Source organism: Balaenoptera musculus, chromosome 12 (assembly GCF_009873245.2).
Source record: "Balaenoptera musculus isolate JJ_BM4_2016_0621 chromosome 12, mBalMus1.pri.v3, whole genome shotgun sequence".
Lineage (NCBI taxonomy): Eukaryota > Metazoa > Chordata > Mammalia > Artiodactyla > Balaenopteridae > Balaenoptera > Balaenoptera musculus.
In genome coordinates, this window is record NC_045796.1 from 43944202 (window position 1) to 43967189 (window position 22988).

At 36.6% G+C, this 22988-nt stretch overlaps 1 protein-coding gene across 1 annotated transcript in view; it reads right to left on the reverse strand.

Annotated features, from left to right (window-relative positions):
* Window positions 1–1054: 1054 nt before the first annotated feature.
* NUS1 (NUS1 dehydrodolichyl diphosphate synthase subunit) overlaps window positions 1055–22988 on the reverse strand; it is a 29125-nt gene continuing 7191 nt past the window's right edge. Inside the window, exons 2-5 of the mRNA XM_036871635.1 lie at window positions 14312–14437; window positions 12882–13031; window positions 8605–8704; window positions 1055–4597 (exon numbers count right to left, since the gene is read on the reverse strand). Coding sequence (XP_036727530.1) covers window positions 4507–4597; window positions 8605–8704; window positions 12882–13031; window positions 14312–14437 — 467 coding nt within the window. The 3' untranslated portion in view covers window positions 1055–4506. The remainder of the gene's footprint in view (window positions 4598–8604; window positions 8705–12881; window positions 13032–14311; window positions 14438–22988) is intronic.

Genomic DNA, 22988 nt, shown 5'->3' on the forward strand with positions numbered 1-22988 from the left:
TTTTGAAGGCTGTCGGATGAATTGCAGCACTTTTAGCAGCATCCTTGGCCTGTCCTCCCCCAGTTGTAACAAATAAAAACGTCTCCAGACATTAGCAAATGTCCACTGTCGGGCATAATCACTCCAGTTGAGTACAACTACATTGGATAAATGCTGCCAAACATCTCCAGTTAAGTAACTTCCACATTTTTATATTCCATTTCCTAATTATCTGAAACCTAATGAAAATATAGGTTCCTCTCTGGGGAAAACAGTTGGTTACTATACCATTACCCATCTACTTCACTAAATTTTGTACAAATAAGAAACTTAGTTGTTAGGTACACCTACTACTGGGGAATAACATGGCAAAATACACTTATCAAAATAAAGGAATAGTTCACAGAACCAAATGCATAAAAGATTTAGCAGTTGAAATCAATCATCAGAAAGGAAATATTAAATACTTTGTGCAAGTAAAACTATGCTGTTAGCACTCACCTAATTCTGATTTTATCATTTTGATCAGGCTTTCCTTCCTGAGACAGATTTTTTTTCTTGTCCTCATAAAAGCAAGTTAAATTATTAATGCTAATGAAGGAAAAGTGTAAACATGGTCAATAGCAGATAATCCAAATAGTTTGACCTGGGAGGACATACACTTTTTATTTTTTTTGCAATCATCTGGATATGAATCCAGATGCTAAAATTTAACTTACAGTACCTGAATCTCTAGAAGATGGAGGCAAGAGAGATGAGTATAAAATTACTTGAAGAATTTGGGCCAAGGTTAAATACTCATTAAGGACAACTGAATGTGGACTATAATTTTTTCCAAACATTTTATTTTCATGTGATGTAATTGTTTATATCCAGACACAATAACCAAATACAAAATAGAATGCAAGACTCAATTTATGGTTTGTAGTTTAAAAAGAATCTCTTTATTAAACCTTTATTATACAGTACGATCCACGTTTCAAAATATAAATACAAAAAAGTTCTAGGATTGTCACCAAAAATGTAATCAATGAGCGATGGAATTAGAAGTTATTTTCCTTTACATCTGCTTCTCTGAATTCTCTAATTTTTTTTTTTTTTTAGAATGAATGTGTATTTTTTATTCAAGTCTCAAATTTTTTGCACTTCCCTTTTCCACCAATTTTATCGCAGTTTATGTCCTATCGACTAGGATTCTTGGACAACTGCTGGCCATATTCTTGGTTTCCTGGGTTTTATTTCAAACTATCTTGAACTTTTCCTACACTAACTTTTGTTAAAGGCATTTCCTATTAACTAAAAAGGTGACCTTTGAGAAACAATTTCAGATAAAAATTATGCACAAAAAGCCAGCTATCTTATAATTAGATCCTCGAGTTAGAAAGTGAATACTCTATGCAACGTAAGACAAACCACAGCTCTTACCCTTCTATTTCCTGGTTTAACGAGAACGTCAAATTCCTTTTTAAAAGAGTACACATATACATTTTCAACTTGGTATTCCATATTCAGTAAAAAACTGTTCAGATTTTAATCACTGTGGAATTTTGACAATTTTACCAATGGCAAAGCTGAATTTTACCTGTTACCTAGCAAAAAGCAAATAACATTTTACGATTCCAAATGTTTAATCTGGTAAAAATGAGAATATACTTCAATCAAGAACTTACCATCCAAAAAAACAGTATTGCTATCTTGTCATATGAGTTTCTCATTACATTTTTGCAGTCCCTACATGTTTAGAATGTAGCATTCACATAATACTATAGTCCATGAAAAGTGTATATTCTTTTATTGTTTTTGTTCATACATGTCATTTCAACTTTCAATAGTAAAATTCAATAAATTTGATTCCTTAATCATAAAAACTTGCTTTACACATTATTTACATGTTGCCAAAGTCTAAAGCCATACAAAACATCACAAGGATTTGACTCTATGCATGGTACCATCACACAGGAGGGAACTAATCAAGTAACATACATTCAAAGATTAAATTGTAGATGTGTACAGTGTATTTGGCACTGTTCATTAACATTATAACACATTCCTCTCTTAAGACAGGCATTATTAAGCCTTAGTCACAATATACCAGAATTTGCTATTCACATCAAAACCAGCTTTCAAACTTTCTAACGGTAATCAGTGTTAAGAAACAAAACACAACCAGAATTGGGAATGGAATTCAAACCCTCCAACCTCTTGCTAAGCTCCAAGCTGCCATCCATAAGGTAGGTTTAACTTGATAATTTTTCCATTGTGGGCAGTGTCAAGAAGAAACAATTTAAAGACAATATTCTTCTAAACACATCAAGACAAACAACACGTTTCTTTAAAGTTTTTATCAGTTCTTCTTGGGAGTGCAAAGGGACCGCTGATAATGCATAACTAGTAGATGATTTGGGTAGGAATTACAGAATGACTGATGTCATTCAAATTGTGGAGACTATACTAGCAATTAAACTCATGGGAAGGATCTGGAATGCCTATATCTGAAATCAGAATCCTCAGCAACTTGTTTTAAGGGTCTCTTCCTACTTAGGGCTATAACAGACTCAGGTCACAGGTTACAGATTTACTGTAATGTGTAACACTACACTGCTGTGAAATATAAGGAGAAATAAAAATACAAAGACTCAACTATTAAACCTGTAGTGGCTTTGGCTATATCCCAGTGGGTAATTTATTTGACTAACTTCATTTTAACAAATATTATTAAATCCCTTCACTTCAATCGGGCCCATTAAATTTAATTCATTAAAACCATATATATTCCAGAATGTTTAAAAAAGACACATGTTTATAAAAGGCAAAAATTCAGTCTTCAACTAAGGCCAAAAAGCCTCAATAGAACATGCATGACAGTACAGGGGAACAGAAATAAAAAATTCTCTGGTAAAGTTTAGAGATATGCTGTAGCATCACACAAAGCTTTTAGCAATAAATTAAGACTTAAAAAAAAGTCTCACAATGTACAAAAGAACTACAATGTGCAAAGTAACGTCACTGAACCAAAATTTAGTTTATAATCATTTTATTTCGAGTGTTTTTTAAAATCATAAATGGGGTTTTGGAATCCAAAGTCAAAACATTTATTCTTCGTAGCCTCAGAATTTGGCAAGCAATTCCAGACCTTGCTTTCCAAATCCAGTCTTCTTTGCTATTTTTCAGACTCTGAGACCTAGTTTTTAAACTACTCCATTCTAAACATACAATTTTGGATAACTATTGTGCACTTGTTAATAAGATTCTTCTGAAAACAGCCCATCAAATATAAAGAATAATGGTTTCTGTCCGAGTATCAGCAGTGAGGGAAGAAAAACTGAACACCTATCAAAAAATCATTTCTTCATTTAAAAAGTAACAGAACCAGTGCTGTTCTCTGCCATGAAAGAGAACATGCAAAATTAAATTACTTTTGTAGACTTTGGTAATGTTTTATTACCTACACAGGCCTCAATCTTACTTAAAGATCATATTTTTACGCAAAGTCACCGTCAGGATTTATTAAGTAAAAATCCTGGGTACTAACATGGTCCTAAATGCGCTATTCCAAAGAGGAACAGGTTACTTTTGAGGAAGAGAGCTGCCTCGGTAATTTCCCTCAAATGCTTATTTAAATAAACACAGTTAATGGAAATTTTTTAAACCAGCTTTGGGTACTATCTAGCCCACTGCCCACCAAACAGAAAAGGAGATCAAAACTTTCTTTCCTTATTCAGGAAAGTTTCACCTTTACTTTTAAGATTACAACCTTTTCACCTTTTATGACTGCCTCATACAATATTTAAAATTTTTCAAATTCTGCATTTCAATGTTGTAAGAGTTCTTTTTCAAGTGATCTTCACAACCCAGAACACAGACAACAGAGCGACATTTTCAAGTCACATTGTTTGACAATAACAAAGAGATGAAAATGGACGGATGTCTGAAAATAGGTATTCCCTCTGCTCCGAAGGTGAGCAAACTTTTAACATGTGAACAACACAGAACTCCATTCCTCTGGAGATCCCTCAAACTCAGAATGCTTCCGTTTAATACGTCAATATACTATTCTTAAAAATTAAAGTTTGGTCACTTGGAAAGACTGAACAAAAGTTATTCCCCTCCCCCCCCAAACAACAACAAAACAGCTTTAATCACCCCTTTCTCTCCCCACAAAAAAGGGAAGTAGTTGGGGCTGAAGCCTGTAAATCTGAAATTTCAGCTCCTAAAACATCGCTGCTATTTGCTCAAAGGTGCAAGTCCACATATTTCCTCCTCCAATACTTCCCCCATTTATAAGTTTATTTCCACACACGCATGCACACGCACGCGCGCGCACACACACACACACACTCACACACACACTCACGCTCACTCACATGTACTCTTACTCTCAAGTAAGACACTTTTTTGTGTTTGTTGATAAATTATGAGGATTATGAACTAGGTGTGTACAGGGTTTCATAGGTGCTTTGTAAACATCAGAGTCACTTGAGTCCTTTTCTCCAAAAGCCTGAAATCAAATTACACAACCAGGGATCACTACTTTCCCAGACGCTGTTCACAGGCTGCATATTGACAAAGGGCAGAGAAAAAGTCCTCGTAACTGATGTTCAGGTGGGAAGGCAAAGAGCTGAAAAAAAAAATAAAAGGAGAAAAAAAGCAATTAGATGATATGCTGTAATTTGGAGGGGGAACCAGACGGGTAATGACCAAAAAGATTAAGGACAGAAGAAAGTAAATTATAAGCCTAGAGTACGTCAAACTATTTCTACTAAATGATTGTTAAACTCACTGTGAAACAGTTCAAGTAAAAAATAATCCCTCCTTTCACAAGAAGAGAAAAGCAAATTGTAGTGAGATGGAGATTCAGAACGTTTTTTTATTTCCAAGTTTCTAATTTTTATTTTTGAGGCTCCCTAACAATCTTGCACCACCAGGCATCTAAGACATAAATGTCATCTGATAGATCTCATCTCCCTCCTTTGAAAAAACTTGTGTCTAAACCATGAATTTCTATACTACTTTTAAAGAACACAAGGCAAGATTCTGCTGATGAAATTTATTTAAATTTATTAAAACTGGTAGGTGAGTCTACAAAAGACTAAAAGCAAGCACGGAAGTGGCAAAGTACCATAAACGCTGTACTGGACTTCAGCCTTTCTGAAGGCAATCTACTTAGGATGATAAGACTTACCTTTGCTCACACAGATCTATGGACCACTCGAACAAAAAATTTATACATTACGTTTCTTATTTTTTTTTTTGAGATTTTAAAGGGATTTTTAAAAAGTATTTTAATTTTATTGGAGTATAGTTCATTTACAGTGTTGTGTTAGTTTCAGGTATATAGCAACGTGATTCAGTTAAACATACATATATAGTCATTCTTTTTTAGATTCTTTTCTCATATAGGTTATGACAGAATATCGGGTAGAGTTCCCTGTGCTATATATACAGTAGGTCCTTGTTGGTTTACATTATATTTCTAATTCTAAGGATAAAGTGAAAATTACTAAGACATAACTTACAATGAATTCATTGGAATGTTAGACCATTTTCAATTCTGACACTTTTATACTTTGGAATATTCTTTTATCCTCCAAGATGAAGGCACAATGAAGTGCTAGAGAGATTCAGAACCTATTAAAGCATAAGTCCAGATTAATGCAAAACTGGAGAGCTATTTATAAAGGATCTCACTCAAATTTACTTCAAGAACTCGGCTTTGTCAGAGTAAAGCCAGTGCTACTTGAACAGTTTACAAAAGTCAGGCTGAATGCTGGCAGAGCAACACAGCATCCCCACATGATGATTACTGAAGCCATGTGGTGAGCAACCAATAAATGAACAATATTTATCTCCACCATTTTCGATCGCTCAAGGGGGCAACTACAATGTGAAGACAAGCACTTTTAAGACAAAGTGAATATACAGCCAGAGGGTTTCCCCTTAAGTATTTTAAAGACTTAAAATAATTTTCAATAATTAACATTAAAAAAAATCTCTAATTTATATAGCTTTACTTTGATGTTTTGGACATTTCAAACAGTATCAGAGCCAAAATCCAGTCAGATTACAAGACTCACATTCAGAATTCTACAGTCACATGCACATAAGAAAAGGACTAAACAAACCTACCATAATGAACTCCTGCCTGACCCTGTGGTTCTCTTCAGCTATGTTTTCATTATCCTTCCTTTTCTTCCCTCGCCAGGTTTATTGAGATATAACTGACATATAATCTTTATCCTTCCTCTTACTGTTAAGAATTCTGAAATAAGCCTCCTGTTTCCCTCCATTTCCTTATCTCTTAATAATCTCTGCTATCAATCTTTTATCTTATTCACTCTACTGAAATGATATTCAAGGACAAACGTAACGACTTTCTTTTTGCTAAAGCTTGCTTCCAATGTGTTCTTCAAACTACCCACTTTCCTAGGTTGTCTTCATTTTACCCCCTTTATCAATGGCCTCATCTCCTGTCACTCCTCAAGAAGCACTTAGTGTCACTACCCCTCAGTGACTCAGAAGCAGTCTTGCTGTTTCCTGGTCTGTCCCGTCAGGGCTCCAGTCTTCTTCTCTACATTGTGATTAAGACACCACTCCTGTCATCACGGTGCTTACAGTCTGGTGGACAGTAGACAAATATAGAGCAAACCTCAAAATAACATTATACAGCTATAATAGACATATGTACAAAGATCTGTGGGAAAGCCTGTTATGTGCCAGGATCTGATGCCCATGATCAGATTTAAATCCTCAACTCTGAATTAAAATGCCCATTTTACAAATATAGAGAAGTTTCAATAGCTTTCCGAAGTCATGTTACCAAGCTACATAGCCAAGATTCAAACCAAGATCTATGTTCTAAGACATACTCTTCCTACCAAACCACTCCCAACCTCACAAAATATCACTGCTACCTTTCTTAGAGCCCATCTGAAATGACTTGGAAAACCCTTGGGGGCCGGGGGAGGGGGGAGGAAGAGATAAGAGAAACACATATCACCATAAGGAAACCCAGAGTTTGGAGATTTGGGTTCTAATTCCACTTTATTACAAGCTTGAGTAATGTCTCTTCCCCATTTTCCTGGCCTATGAAATGAGGAGGCAGTACCAGACGACCTACAGCCCTTTCTGACTCTAACATGCTACGTGTTCTTTTCGTCTCCCTCCTGCCCCCAGCTTGAAGCATTTCATACAGGACTCCTTGGTACTGTTCTCTTCTATGAACACACTAGGGAAGTCCTCTATTCTCATAGGTTCAACTACTTCTACTTCCTACTGACAACTCCCAAAGATCCATTCTTAGCCTTGACTTCTCATCCAAGCACCAATTCTACATCTTCATCTGCCCTCTTAAGTATTTCCATATAAACAGACTCTGGCCTCAAACTCTTCTTATTCCTGAATTCAACATCTTCCCTTCAAAATCAATGGTCCCTTGACTTTCCCATTTGTCTCAATAACACCATAATTCACCCAGTCACTTAGGCTTAAGAACTTAGGAATCACTTCATTTCTACTCTAGTTTTTACTGCAATTAATTGATAGTAAAGTGCTAGGCCTGCAAGTATGCTTGGTAATTAGTTCTCATGAGAAAGAAAATTTGTAGTATATTCCTCCTAAGACTCAGAATTTAAATATATTCTAAGGCTCCTAAGTCTCTCCTTTATTTTAAATCAGGGGTCTGCAATTACAGCCCAGGAGCCTGCCACCTGTTTTTGTAAACAAGGTTTGATTAGAACACAGTCACACACATTTGTTGACATACTGTCCATGCTTGTTTAGCTATACTAGCAAGTGTTTAGTGGCAACAGAGAAGAGCAGTTCCAAGAGACTATGTAGCCCCCAAGGCCTAAAATATTTACCCTCTGGCCCTTTATACAAAAAGTTTGCCAAATAAGCAGTTACATTCTCATCAATGTATTCTCCCATAAATTATAGGCATGGCCTCGTCACTTGTCTTTTTACCTCACCCTTGCCCAAACCCAATCTACTCTAGTACATAGTTGCCCAACAAATCTTCCAGAATCACCATTCCCACATTACCCACAGGCTCATCAATTTCCTACTGCCTCTCTAAACAATTATACGCATTCCTTACGCTGATATTTAAAGCATTCCCAATGTCAACACCCCCAAACAATTTGATTTCACCTTATACTGCTATCTAACACTAACTCTCTGCGCTGGTGTGGCCAGTTCCCTATTTCTTTCAAACATGATGTTCACGCCCTGCCCCTCCCACCCAGCTTTTCTTTTTTTTTTTTTTTTTTTTTCCTTGCTCACCCCCTACACTTCCCACCTTTTCTTTAATTACAAAAATTCTACCCATTTTATATACCCTGGATCAAGTCACATCTTTTCTGTGGAATCAACAACTCTGGCCCACAGCATTCTCTCTCACTCCTGATCTCCTACAATTAGTTTCAATACCAAACATTTGCACAACCATACACTCTCTTGTGTCTGAGTCACTGATACAGGTTTTTATTTTACCACTGATACTGTCAAATACCTGAGGGAAAGGATCCAGTATTATAATTCTTTGGGAATTCCCACATCTAGCACGGTGCTGGGTTCAAGAAACTCTTGCTGGATCGAACCAAAGTCAGTACACATTTAATTACTTACACAATCTCAGTCAACCTGATGTGCCAGGGAAGAAAGCCTAGTGTGCTGTCCACAGGACCAAACTTCAATACTAAATCAGGATCAGGGAAACCATTTGAACCTTGGAAAGATAAAAAGACACATGAACTTAATACACATTGCTTACCAAAAAACGACCAATGGCAAAATCTGTTCATCAAATTGGTTTCTTATGCTTTATGTATCTGTTCTCTTCAGAAGCTTTATTTGTATGTTTCCGTACCCCTATTCCACGGCCCAACATATACTTTTATATCTATGTTATTTCCAAATGTGGAAGTTTCCTCTAAAGGCCATTTAACTGGATTGATTACCTGATAAGGAGAGGTAACCCAACTCCCACCCTAAACCCTACCAGTAGCCCCTAAATCCCATCTATCTTTCAAGACTCAACTTAAGTGTTCTCTTCGCATCCTGGGACCCTCACTGCTTTAAGGACTTAATACTTATTCTGGCCAGAGAACTAAATAACTTCAGAGATGAAAAGCAACTTAAAAAGTTATCTACTCTCCTTCCTTCCCCATGCTCTGATTTTACAGAGCAAGACCAACTCCAGAAAGACCAACTTCTAGCTATATAGTACAAATGTTCTCGGTATTCCCCGGAGCCCAAGCTCCCTAGGAGGGGAAAAGGAGACTGTACACCTGCCTCAACCAAGGTCTGGCCATTTTTTGCTTCACAGACTGGTTTCCATATGAGATCTGGCTTGAGAGAAAAATGGGATAGAAATATTTCAACTGCTTAAAAATAAAGTAAAATAAATCTTAAAATAAAGAATCACTGGTATAACAGGAAAGATGCTTTAATCCAAGAGACCCAGGTTTTAACAGCTTCTAATAACCTCAGTTCAGCCACTAACTTTCTGGTCACACAGTCTCTCCAGGGCTTAGTTCCTCATTTGTTAAATAAGGAGACTGGATTAGACAGGTCCCTTCAGCAGTAATAAAGAATTATTTCCATAACAAAGTCTCTTTAAAAGCCTATGTTGGCAGAGTGAACAGACTAAGTAGAACACATATTCTTCTTCCTGCTAAAAAAGCAAATCCTCCTTAGTACACACACACACACAAAGAAAAGGCAAGAAGGGACTTCTGGCTAATAGTGGTGTGAAGAGGGTGACGAATCCTCTCCAAAAATAACATGTATTAAACAGGACAAAACCAATCACTTAAGAGCACTGGATATTAACCAGAGCAGATGATTATTCTTTAAAAAAACAAAACACCAGCTAGAGCTTCAGGTAAGAACTGTAGGTCTTTTGGTCTTCCTGCCTGGGAATGCCCCCAACCCCCATGTCTCTATCTCCATCAACTGAAGGAAACAGTAGTTTTACCAGCAGGGGACTGACAGCAAAAGCTAGCAGATTTGCTGCTTGTAGCCAAAATATATGGACTCAATTTGGAGGTTGTGGGCAGGAGGGAGGGAGCAATGGTGAAAACCTATGGACTCAAAAGGAAACAAATGAGGAAAACCCACAGCTTTGTTACCCCGAGGTTGTAGCCCACCATTAGGGCAAGCAGAACAATGGACAGAAATTTAACAGGGAGATGCTGGAAACACTGGTTCATATAAGCTCTCCATATATCCAGGCTGACTAGGAAAATACCACATGCAAGGGAAGAAGGAGGGCAGACAGGACAGGGTGGCAAGAAAGTCCAGTGAAAGGTACAGCCAAGGAGACCTGAGAACTGACTTGAATGCACCCTCCAACATCACACAAAGATCTTGGAAGCCTTACAAATTTAAGGTGTTTGAGCACAACCAGTGTGTGAACCACTGTCTGACACATTAAACTATGCAGACACAGAATGCCAGACTAAAGAATAAAATTAAAAATAGAAAAACCGGGGCTTCCCTGGTGGCACAGTGGTTGAGAATCTGCCTGCCAATGCAGGGGACACGGGTTCGAGCCCTGGTCTGGGAAGATCCCACATGCCGCAGAGCGACTGGGCCCGTGGGCCACAACCACTGAGCCTGCGCATCTGGAGCCTATGCTCCGCAACAAGAGAGGCCATGATAGTGAGAGGCCCGCGCACCGCGATGAAGAGTGGCCCCCGCTTGCCACAACTAGAGAAAGCCCTCGCACAGAAACGAAGACCCAACACAGCCAAAAAATTAAAAAAAAAAAAAAAATAGAAAAACCGAGCAGAGACAGCAGTAGTCATCTTTATTTATAGACAATATGATCCTGTATTTAGAAAATTCTAAGACTCTACAAAAACAACTACTAGAACTACTAAGTGAATTTCAGCAAAGCAGGATACAAAATCAGTATTAAAAAAAACCAACCTGTATTTCCATATATTATCAACAAACAATCTGAAAATAAAGTTAAGAAAAAATCTCATTAACAGTAGCATCAAAAAGAATAAAAAAGTCTTAGGAATAAACTGAAAGAAGTAGAACTCTATACCCTGAAATTATAAAACACTGTTATGAGGAAAATTAGGACCCAAATAAATGGAGAGATATACTATGTTCATGGATCAGAAGATGAACATAGTGAAGATTGTGAAGATGGCAATTCTCCCCAAATTGAGCTACACATTCAACTCAATCCCTATTAAAAGAGTTTGTTTTTTTAAATTGACAAACTCATCTTAAAATGTATATGAAGATGTAAAGGACCCTGTATAGCTAAAACTTTGAAAAAGAAAATCAAAGTTGAAAGATTTACACTGCTTGAATTTCAAAGTTTATTATGGTAGGCTACAGTAATCAAGACACTGCAGCATTTTAAGGACAGACATATAGACCAATGGAATAGAATAGAAAGTCCAGAAAAAAACTCACAGATTCATGAAAAACTGATTTTCAATAAAGGAGCCACAGTAATTAAAGGGGGAAAACACAGTCTTTTCAACAAGTGGTGGTGGATAAATAACTGGTATCCCTTACCTCACACCATGCACAAAAATTAAGTTAAAATGGATTAGACTTAAATGTAATAACTAAAGCTATAAAAATTCTAGAAGAAAACAAAGCAGTTGCTTCATATTGGCAATAGGAGTGGAGATTAACTGCAGTCACAAGGGAACTCTTGGGGGCGACAATATTCAGATGGTTTGCTTCTGTCAGATTAATGAGTTAACTTAAGGATTATGTACATTTTCGTTTATCATGGGTCTAAAACCCCTGCAGTCAACACATGGCCTCCAAAGGCTATCTGAAGGACTACCTTTCTTTGGTCCCTGCATCACTTTTAGGACATCCTCTAAACTACTCTCTGGTTGGGGCCTTACAGGATCCAGGAAACAGTCAACACCCCAGTAACCTCTGCCTCGAGAACCCCTACAATGGTTTACTTGAAGCCTATTCATTCAGCCTGAATAGTTAGGCAATGACAGAGCAGAGAATAGGAAAGTAGGGTAAGAAGTGAACAGTCAATTAAAGTAGGGAGTTAGTGAGACCAAGAGGCCAGAGAGGGACTGTGCTCTGTAATGGACATGTCAAAGCAAAAGAAACAAAGAACTGAGAGTTAAATAAATGACTGAGAATTAGAAAATGGATGATTAATAAGTAAGGTAAAAGGAGAATCTATGTGAATGAATGAAAAATATGTCTGAAATTGTATGGCTATAGAAGCTATCAACAGACATGAATTTGTTAGAAATATTGCCTTTCTTCAAAAGGATCAAGGATAATGCTAATAAGCAAAAAAGACCATAAAGTTAAGGCAAAAAGTTCCTAGGGAACTTTAGAGAGAATAAGTAAACTAAAGGCTTTTATAAACAATTGAAGAAAAATATATAAAATATAATGTTACACTTGGTATAACGTGACAAATATAGTGGTATAGTTGGTATAACATAATAGAAGGAATACTTAAAAAGGAGTCACGGATGATAGCAGTATTATATTCTTGGGATTGTTTCCTAAATAGCTATTAAGTTCAAACTTAATATTCAAGAGAGTTCAAACTAAAAAGAAAGAGGAACACTGTATGTCAATTATATCTCAATAAAACTGGAAAAGATAAATCAAAATAAATTTTAAAAGAGGGAGGCAGAAGCAGAAGACCTATTTTTAAGAATATTCATCACTTCCCCCCAAATCCTTTTAGATCCTCTCCTTTACCAATAATTCCTCATGCAAGTGAGGGGACTACAAATTTCATTATCTCAAAGCTATTTTCACATGTGTGTCTCTAAACTTCAAAAACATAACAAGTATAATGACAACAACAATAAAATGGAACTTAGTCTCCTTCATACTGTATCCTTGTGGGACAAAACTAAGAACAAACATATATGACTTACTAAGTAAACTGTCTAACATATCTACATCCAAATCTGTGCATTTCTTTTGCTGCTGAGCTACTAACTGGCAGAAGTCTTGAGCAGCTCTCACAATATCTGCTTTTCCATCTTCTGGGGACAGCACCTTCACTGCTGATTGGCAATTTAAAACTGGAGAAAAAAAACAAGATATTTTAAAAAATACCCTCTTCCAGATATATTTCAAAATAACTTAAGGACTATGTACATTTTCATTTGTCATGGGTCTACAACCCATGATATTAAGAAATATTAAGCTCAGACTAAAAGTACAGTTCTTATAGTAAACAAGAATCTTTTAAGCCCTTCAATTTCAATATCAAAACATACCTGGCTACTCTCCTGTGAAAGAACCAATATATAACATTTGTGTATATATTTACATACAGCCTTCTTTTCAAAGTGCTCAGAATGACCTTGTATCTGTGAATAAATCCTCTAGAAAACAGAAATTTTAATTATAGGGTAACTTACAATTTCCTACTCAAAATGCCATCTACAATTATAGTACAGTTAGCAATAACACAGAAGACAAAAATGAAGACTGTAGGAAAAAAATGTGCTTCAATAGAATATGAATTGTCTATAGCACACACATCCACCTTATCAAATTCTGATTCTGTGGAGGTGTTTTACAATTGACAGGATTCTAGGTAACTGATAGCAATGCCCAATTCTTTTTTTTCTTTTTAAAATTAATTAATTAATTAATTTTTGGCTGCACTGGGTCTTCGTTGCTGTGCGTGGGCTTTCTCTAGTTGCGGCGAGCGGGGGCTACTCTTCATTGCACTAGGTGGGCTTCTCATTGTGGTGGCTTCTCTTGTTGTGGAGCATGGGCTCTAGCCGCGGGGGCTTCAGTAGTCGTGGCGCACGGGCTTAGTTGCTCTGCAGCATGTGCGATCTTCCCGGACCAGCGCTCGAACCCATGTCCCCCTGCACTGGCAGGCAGATTCTTAACCACTGCACCACCAGTGAAGTCCCAATGCCCAATTCTTGTTTATGCAATTCTTTGCCTGGTAGAGGTTCAATTATGTTCATTCTAATCCCACTGAAAAACAAGTTTTGCCTCTATTCACATATTTATTTCAATATTTCTGATCTATAAATATCTCCATTCTTTGGATTCTCTTTGAATTGGCTGTAAAATCTACCTGGCTCCTGGTTGTTTGAGTTAAATAAAATCTTTAACATGTGTTTATTTTTTAATATCCATGAGTCATGATTTTATCTTTTTCTAAATATTATCTTTTAACAAGATGAAGAAAGAAAAGTCTAACTCTGATGATTAAAGATGGTGATAATAAAGACTAACAGGGCAAAATTAATAAGTAAATGAATGAGTAACAGAATCTGCCTTGAAACACAAAACATATCTGCATATGTTAGATATTCAATTTTACACTCACGCTTACCTTGATCATCTTTGTCATTACTATTTGCAAACTCTGGTGAGTATTTGGAACAATCTAAGCCCAGGAGTTCCTGCTGTTGTTTTAAAATTTCATCCATCAATCTGGAATTATTTCTTTTGAAAATACCTTAAAAAGAAAAAAAAGGGAATCCCAACTAGGTTAATTTACTCCCTTCAATGATTAACGGATACTTGTTGTGAAAACAACCCTGGATCCAGAACTGAACAATTTCCAAATGAATCACTGATGACTAACCCTAAACTAGAATCTAAAAGGAAAACATGACAAAAAAACTCTGTTATTACAAGAGTCTGGCTTTGGGCTAAAGTCAAAAAAAGGACAGGGGTAACAACTTTGTGTCAATATGAATATGAGAGACATTTAGACCTAGAAAGAAATTTTAAGAAACCATTTACTTGACATCTTTATTTACAGATTAAGAAACTGATACCCAAGTCTCAGTAAGACCATTAAGAGACTTGTCAGACATACGTCAATTATTTTTCAATAAAACTAGCAAAAAAAAAGAGACTTGTCAGAGAACTTATAAACTGCAGCAGTGATCCAAAGCTTCTATCTTCCTCTCTCCCAGCCTAATGTAATTCCCCTACAGATTTACTCTGTGCACACAATACTATTACCTCAATTTGATTCGTTTGTTTTTATGGTAAGAAGAAATAATATGAATTATGTAAAAAGTAGAGAATAGACAAAAGTACAGAAAGCAAATTTTCGTAAATTCAAAGCATGAAAATATATTACATAAAATTGTTTCTGATCCTCCAACCATGCACAGAAAAATTAAAACTATAATTACTATCATATCACTTAGAAAGATGAAGGAACTATGTGACATACATTTAGTATAAAACTAATAGAGAGCTCTAATTAAAAACAATTTGGCTATTTTCAGAGAGGCCAGCTTTCTAGTGGCCATTGCCTTTTTGATCTTTATCAAGTGTTCCTTCTCTGTATTCTCAGTCCTGTCTTTAAAACAGTTCAAAGATTAACTGGGAGAGAGAACATAGTAAGTATATATATAAAATAGCACAGAATCTGCTGAATATGCTGTATAGTGGCAACTTGGTTGAATATGTGTAATAGCAGTTCAAGGATGAAAGCAGTCTCCTTCGGTAGGGAAACACTTTGTAAAAAAGCAAGACTTAAGCTGAGCTGACCTCAGAAAGTTAAAGAGAAGAAAATGGAGAGGATAGTTAGATGGGGTAGATGCTTAAGAAAACAAGCACTGACTGCTCAAAAGGCAGACAAATGCCGCTGGTACAAATGATTCGAGAAAAGAGGCAAGGGAATAGGCCTAATTTTCATTCATTTTGCCTACGCAATGGGTAACCACTCATTTCCTGTGGAAATGTGTGGAAATCTTTATCTTTAGGAAAACCAACCTGGTGACAGTTTGGTTTTTGGTGATAGAGAAAGCCTGGCAGCAGACTACTGCAATATTCCACACATAATTTGATAAAGCTCTGGAAAAGGATTCACTACAAAAGACGAGTTGAGAGAATAAAGAATATGACTTGATTAGAGGTGCACAGAGAAAATTCCATGACTTTAATCCTGGATAACAGAAAACGATAACATTTTTAAAAAGAAGGGAAATTCTACAACGAGAACTGGTTTGAAGGAAAAGACAAGTTTAGTTTTAGACAGGTGATGATAGAATATTTAAGTGGGGTTATTGTAAAAGCGATTAAGAGACATGAGGAAAGGGTGTTCAAAAGAGGTCATATAAGCACCACGTGGGTAGGGCTCTTACTGTTTGCTTACCAGAGGCTAGCACAGGGCCAAGCACAGAACAGACACTCAATAAATGTCGGCAGCAAGACGATGACAGGTCAGAGACCTGTTTCCTTCTCAGAATCCTATCCTCATCCCAGCTCGTGTGAGTATCTTCCCTTGGATCAACTCCCAATCTGCTCCTTGAATGGCCCCTTTGCACTGAATCCTTTTCCTCTTTCCACCTCTAAATGGAGATTACTCCTCAGAGTTCCTACTTCAGCCCTCTTTGGGTCCATGTGCTCCTCCCTCTCTGATTCTAGTCACTCACGGGACTTTAATACCACTCAGCGTCAGGACCAGGGTAATATGAGTAAGACAAAACTGGGGGGACTGCGTGGAGGGTAGTTTACAAAAAACCCAGTAATTAAGATTAATAATAACTTGGTGTAAAGATATTTACATAACTGTCTTTAAAAATTAAAATTAATGCAAAACATCCATGATGAACAAAATACTAAAATTTTAAGTAAAAACAGGATCAGCATTTTGTTCCTAACATTTTCAGTTCATTCAAACATCTAATCTCACCTTGAAGTTGTGTTCATCTGAAAATGAACAAATCTAAAACTTGGCAGCTTACAGCTTATCTTTTAAAGCTAGCTCTCAAACACTTATATTACATCAGGTTAAAAAAAGAAAGAAAGAAAGAAACAGTACTGTAAGTGTGAAACTTATATGCACTTAAGGATAAGGCCTAAAAGAGAATAGGCAATATGAGAACAGTAAATATGTAAGGTTGATGGGACAATAGGTGATTTAAAATCATAACTGCTGTAAAGCTGTTTATATTTTTGTTTAAAAACAAAAAACTCAGCCCTTCTTCTTGTTGTTCTATTTCTTATAAAGACATCACTACCTGCTCAGTCACCCAGGCACCCTCTCTACTCCAGCATTATCACCACCACCCCCAGTGCCCTCCTAAGATGCTAAACCCTTTACTCTTCTACAGCAATGTTTCCCTGTACCCATTTCCCTTTGTCCATTGTCCCCACTGTTTCAAGCAATAGTCTTCTTTGTAATATTAGAACCACCTTCTAATGGGTATTCCTGCCCCTTCTAGCATGGACCACTAGACTAAGTACCAGATTGATCTTCCTAGGGTACATCTGTAATCCTGGCACATTCCAACTTTATTATCTTCAATGGCTCCCAAAATGCTTAATGTATCAAGAACAAACTGCTCAGATCAGCATTAACATTCCATCCTATGCTTCCATACTCGGTAGGTAGAAATAATGTATGTTTATGAAATAATTGAAGCTTCCAATTTCTCTACAGTACTCTATCCCCAGCAAATTAGATTGCCTTATACTGCCCCCCCAAACACCTGGAGTGACTCCAACCTTCATCCTTTGTTACCTTCCCAGCCCCACACCTATAAAATTCTAATTCTTCACAGGCCAGCTGAAATGTCATTTACCCTCAAGAAAACTTTGAGTTCCCCAGCCAGATTGAGCCAGGCTCAATTTCTCTTCTGACTTACCTCACTCCTTCCAAATACCCACATTTTGCTCAAACTCCTTAACAAACCAATATTCTACTTTTTATTAGTTACAGCTTAACTCTCCCCCACCCCACTGAACTGTAGCCTTACTTGTGAACTTGGGTCTTACCCATTTCTTTCCCCCTAAGGCACCTTCCACATAGCAGGAGTTCAATGTTTACTTAATAAACTGAATTATCAGTGCACAGAGTGCCACCTAACAACAACAAAACCTAAATGGACATGTCACTGAATGGAATTTTTAAGAAATTTCCAGGAAACTCTCACAATAAAAGGAGACACTTCCTTATTGCATACAGGCAGAAATTCTGTTAAAAAGAAAAAATATTAGAGGCACAAAGTACCTTCTATAAAGACCTCCATAAAGTTATTTTAAACTGAACCTTTATCTTGGCTGATTTGGATGAAGACATGAAATTAAAAAGTATAGCTTCTGAGAAGTGCTAAATGCATAAATAAGATAGATTACTAGCAAAATAATTCCTGATACCTCACAGCTTGACCCCCATCCAGAAACCTGATTATACTCTATGGTACTTATCTTATTTCCCATAAGCAGTATTCTCAGCTTATAATTTTCTTCAGGATTCAAAGTCTACACATACACACTTCACGTCACAAGAAATGCAACAAGTTATAAGAATGCCTTTGACTGAGACAGGCAACTCCTCTGGCAATATAATATATTGATATGTGGAAGAGTCTTTTTCTCATATCATAATTCATCTTGTTTGCCTTCACAGAATCTAAAGCCAAAATGATGTAATATCAATAAAAGTAAAGAAACTATAACAAAAGTCATTTTATGCAAAAGGAAGTTGAGATTGTATTCATTTAGAAATAACTAAGGGAAAAACATTAGCAAATACTCAAATTTTTGAGAAACCTGTATTTTACAGAGTTATATAATAATGAACTGCAAGAATTATTTTATCCCATCCTTTTACAGATGAGGAAATAGACCCAGAAAGGTCAAGCAATTGTCCTTGGTCAAGAGTCTAAGACTTTGGACTGAAATCCAGGTCTCCTGGCTTCTAATTATTCAGTTCAGTAACTACTTCTAATGCTGATAACCAATGCTAAATCCATCTTACTATTAAATTTTGAATTTCCCCCCCCAAAAAGTTAAACTTCATAAAATAAATAAAGCTGACCCCTTTACAAATGAGCAGAATCTTTTGAAAAAAACTAAGACTAGAGCTCTTTTTAAAAAGGCTTTTCTAAATAGACATTTCTCCAAAGAAGATATACAGATTGCCAACAAACACATGAAAGAATGCTCAACATCACTAATCATTAGAGAAATGCAAATCAAAACTACAATGAGATATCATCTCACAGCGGTCAGAATGGCCATCATCAAAATATCTAGAAACAATCAATGCTGGAGAGGGTGTGGAGAAAAGGGAAAACTCTTGCACTGTTGGTGGGAATGTAAATTGATACAGCCACTATGGAGAACAGTATGGAGGTTCCTTGAAAAACTAAAAACAGAACTACCATATGACCCAGCAATCCCACTACTGGGCATATACCCTGAGAAAACCATAATTCAAAGAATCATGTACCAAAATGTTCATTGCAGCTCTATTTACAATAGCCAGGACATGGAAGCAACCTAAGTGTCCATCATCAGATGAATGGATAAAGAAGATGTGGCACATATATACAATGGAATATTACTCAGCCATAAAAAGAAACGAAATGGAGTTATTTGTAGTGAGGTGGATGGAGTTAGAGTCTGTCATACAGAGTGAAGTAAGTCAGAAAGAGAAAAACAAATAGAGTATGCTAACACATATATATGGAATCTAAGGGGAAAAAAAAAAAAGGTCATGAAGAACCTAGTGGCAAGATGGGAATAAAGACACAGACCTACTAGAGAATGGACTTGAGGATATGGGGAGGGGGAAGGGTAAGATGTGACAAAGATAGAGAGTGGCATGGACATATATACACTACCAAACGTAAAATAGATAGCTAGTGGGAAGCAACCGCAAAGCACAGGGAGATCAGCTCTGTGCTTTGTGACCACCTAGAGGTGTGGGATAGGGAGGGCAGGAGGGAGGGAGATGCAAGAGGGAAGAGATATGGGAACATATGTATATGTATAACTGATTCACTTTGTTATAAAGCAGAAACTAACACACCGTTGTAAAGCAATTATACTCCAATGAAGATTAAAATAAATAAATAAATAAAAAGGCTTTTAAGAAGTCACAAGGTAACAGATATTTGAATTCTTTAAGAATGACTTGGGAATATAAAATAAGTTTTTGCAATAATGACTTAAAGAATTTTACATTATGCTTGTTGCTCTACAACTATATCTCATGCACTCTCAATTTCCCACATGTAAACTAACTGGAAACATATACAGAAAAGCTACATGAAAGAGCAGAAATTTTTTAAAACACACACATGCACACACCCAGAAAAACCTACAATTTCCATGAAAGAATAAAATATTATGCTAGGAAAGCTGGACCTCAGAAAGACAACAATGTGTTTGGTGTTTTTGATAAACACTAACTATACCAAATGTAGATTTCTTTTTATATCCTAAGAAATATCCTTTTTGAATTCTAGTATTAAAAACTGTATAAGATGTTCAAAGTTTAGACAATAAGGATATGTCCCTTAACCATCCTTCCTAACAAATTGAATGCCCCTTAATCTTACCATCATAATACAATTATTTCTGGTTTTTAATATTTCTTAGCCTTTGTCCACATGCATGTGTAATCTTGGCATATATGACCATGCAATTTTGTACCCTGCTTTTTTCACTTGTATAACATGTATCCTTCTTTGGTGGTAGTCTCATGATTATTTTAACAATTGCATTATTTAACAATAAAGGTCTCTGAATTCAGAAAACATTCCAAGTACAATGGGAAGCCGTTGGAAGGTTTTATTCAGAATTTGAATAATATTACCAAAAAAGATCACTTTGCTGGTGGGTGAAGAATGGACTATACAGGGGTCAGAACAGAACTGAAGATAAATTAAGAGGCTACTACAGCAATCCAGGTGAAAAATAATGAAAACTCAAACTTGGATGGCTACAATGAAGAACCAAAACAAGTGGCAAATTTGGGATATATTCTAGAAGATCAAGATTAGAGGTAGAACATGATGTAGAAGACTCACATCTAAATTTTTAGCTTGAGCAGTTGGTTGGAAGGTAGTAGTATTTTCTGAGATGGGAAAAAGGCTGAGCAAGACAGGTTTGGGGGGGAAATTCAAGAGTACTGTTTTGGACATGTTAAGCATTTGAGATGCCTAAAGAAATCAAAGTGGAGATGTTAGGTAGGGTGAGATACAGGAGCCTGGAATTATAGGAGAGATAAGGACTGGAGATTCAAACCTGAGTGTGAGCATACATGTGACAGTTAAAGCCAAAGGACTGGAAAAACCATCTGGGACAGGAGTCAGCAAACTACTGCTACTGGAACACAGTCACACCATTCGTTTATGGCCACTTTCTGACTATACTGGCAAAGTTGAGTATTTGTGACAGGGACCATACAGCCCACTAAGTCTAAAATATTTACTAGCTGGCCCTTTAAGAAAAAGTTTTCTGACCCCTGATCTAAGAGATAGGGTGAACATCAGAAAGACAAGGGCACACATACAGCACAAAATTCTAGGACATCTCAACTTTTAGAAGTGGAGAAAACAAGCCAGACATAAGGCTCAGAAGGAACAGTCAGCAAGATAGGAAGAAATCCAACCAAACATGATGTCATGGAAGCCAGGAGAGAAAATATTTCAAAGAGAGTAGAATTAAGTATGTCTTATCCACCAATCAGGTTATATACTGTTCGGGATATAAAGACCTTATTGGGGTCTTTAATAGTTAAAATTACATTTTAGAGTTATTTATAAGTTTCAATATTCAGTCTACCCTAACAATCAACTATGTACACATTAACTGGGTAATAATGCCATGATGTAATAGTTTTTTCGAATTAAGGGAACCAAGTAAGAGTTTAATTAAACAAGTATTCAATCAGCAAATCTTATCTGTATCCCTTAAATACTGCTTCTTCTAAAATTTACGTGAACTGAATAATCAATTCTAGAAAATGAGACTTTCAAAATACATTTAATATTTCTTTTAGATCTGAAATTTGAACTTTTACTGTGATTATTCCTTCCCTTCTATAGAAACAGATTTTTAAAGAAATATCTAACAGCAAGTGTTTATAAGGACAAGGGAAAGGAAGGGAAGAAAAGCGAGATAAACACTGAACCAATCTCTCTGGTTACAAAGCATCTCACCAGCTAAGGAACTAAAGTAATACTTTTTTGCAAACAAACGCCCATCCTTCGAAATAGTCTACCTTTCTTCTTTTAAACAAGACACCTAAGTAAGTTATCTGGTGGTTACCCTCATTTAATTCTCTAACAATCCAATTATAACACTATTAAGAGGCAACCTTCAGAGAAAAAAACATATACTTATGGAACAATAATTTTTAAAAAAAATCTACCAATAAAATTTTACACGACGGAAGTAGTCATAACAAAATAAATCTTATAAGCCATTAAACAATTTTATTTCAAGAGAGAGCCCCAGGAGGGCTTCCCTGGTGATGCAGTGATTAAGAATCCACCTGCCAATGGAAGGGACACGGGTTCGAGCCCTGGTCCGGGAAGATCCCACATGCCGCAGAGCAACTAAGCCCGTGCGCCACAACTACTGAGCCTGCGCTCTAGAGTCCATGAGCCACAGCTAATGAAGCCCGCGTGCCTAGAGCCTGTGCTCCGTAACAAGAGAAGCCACCACAATGAGAAGCCCGCGCAACGCAACGGAAGAGTAGCCCCCGCTCACCGCAACCAGAGAAAGCCCACACAAAGCAATGAAGACCCAATGCAGCCAAAAATAAATAAATAAAATACATAAATTAAAAAAAAAAAGAGAGAGAGAGAGCGCGAGCCCCAGGATACCTCATAGAACAACAATTATACTGGAATGAGCATGTTGTACCAAGAAAGATATGTGTGATGGTGGCACAGCATACGGGAACGAGCGCTGGCTAAATTTTAAGTCCGAGTTCTTTAGCAGGAGAGATGTGTAAAATAAACTAGCCAAGTGGGCTTTCTCAGCCTCTGGCTGCACATTTTTAAAATGAGAATGTCTTCCCAGACTCTGCTCACCTGACAAGGAAACAGTTCAATACAGAGCAGGAGCTCCATAAAATTAAATTTAGTTGATTAAAAAAGTCAAGTGTGTCCTACAACTCAAAGGATGAATGTTTATATTAGTAGTATGAAGAAAATTCTATTTACCTTTAAATATCTTTTACAGATTATTTCTACTACCTCTAGATAAGTACCCACTTTACCAAGACTTTAAGATGACACAAC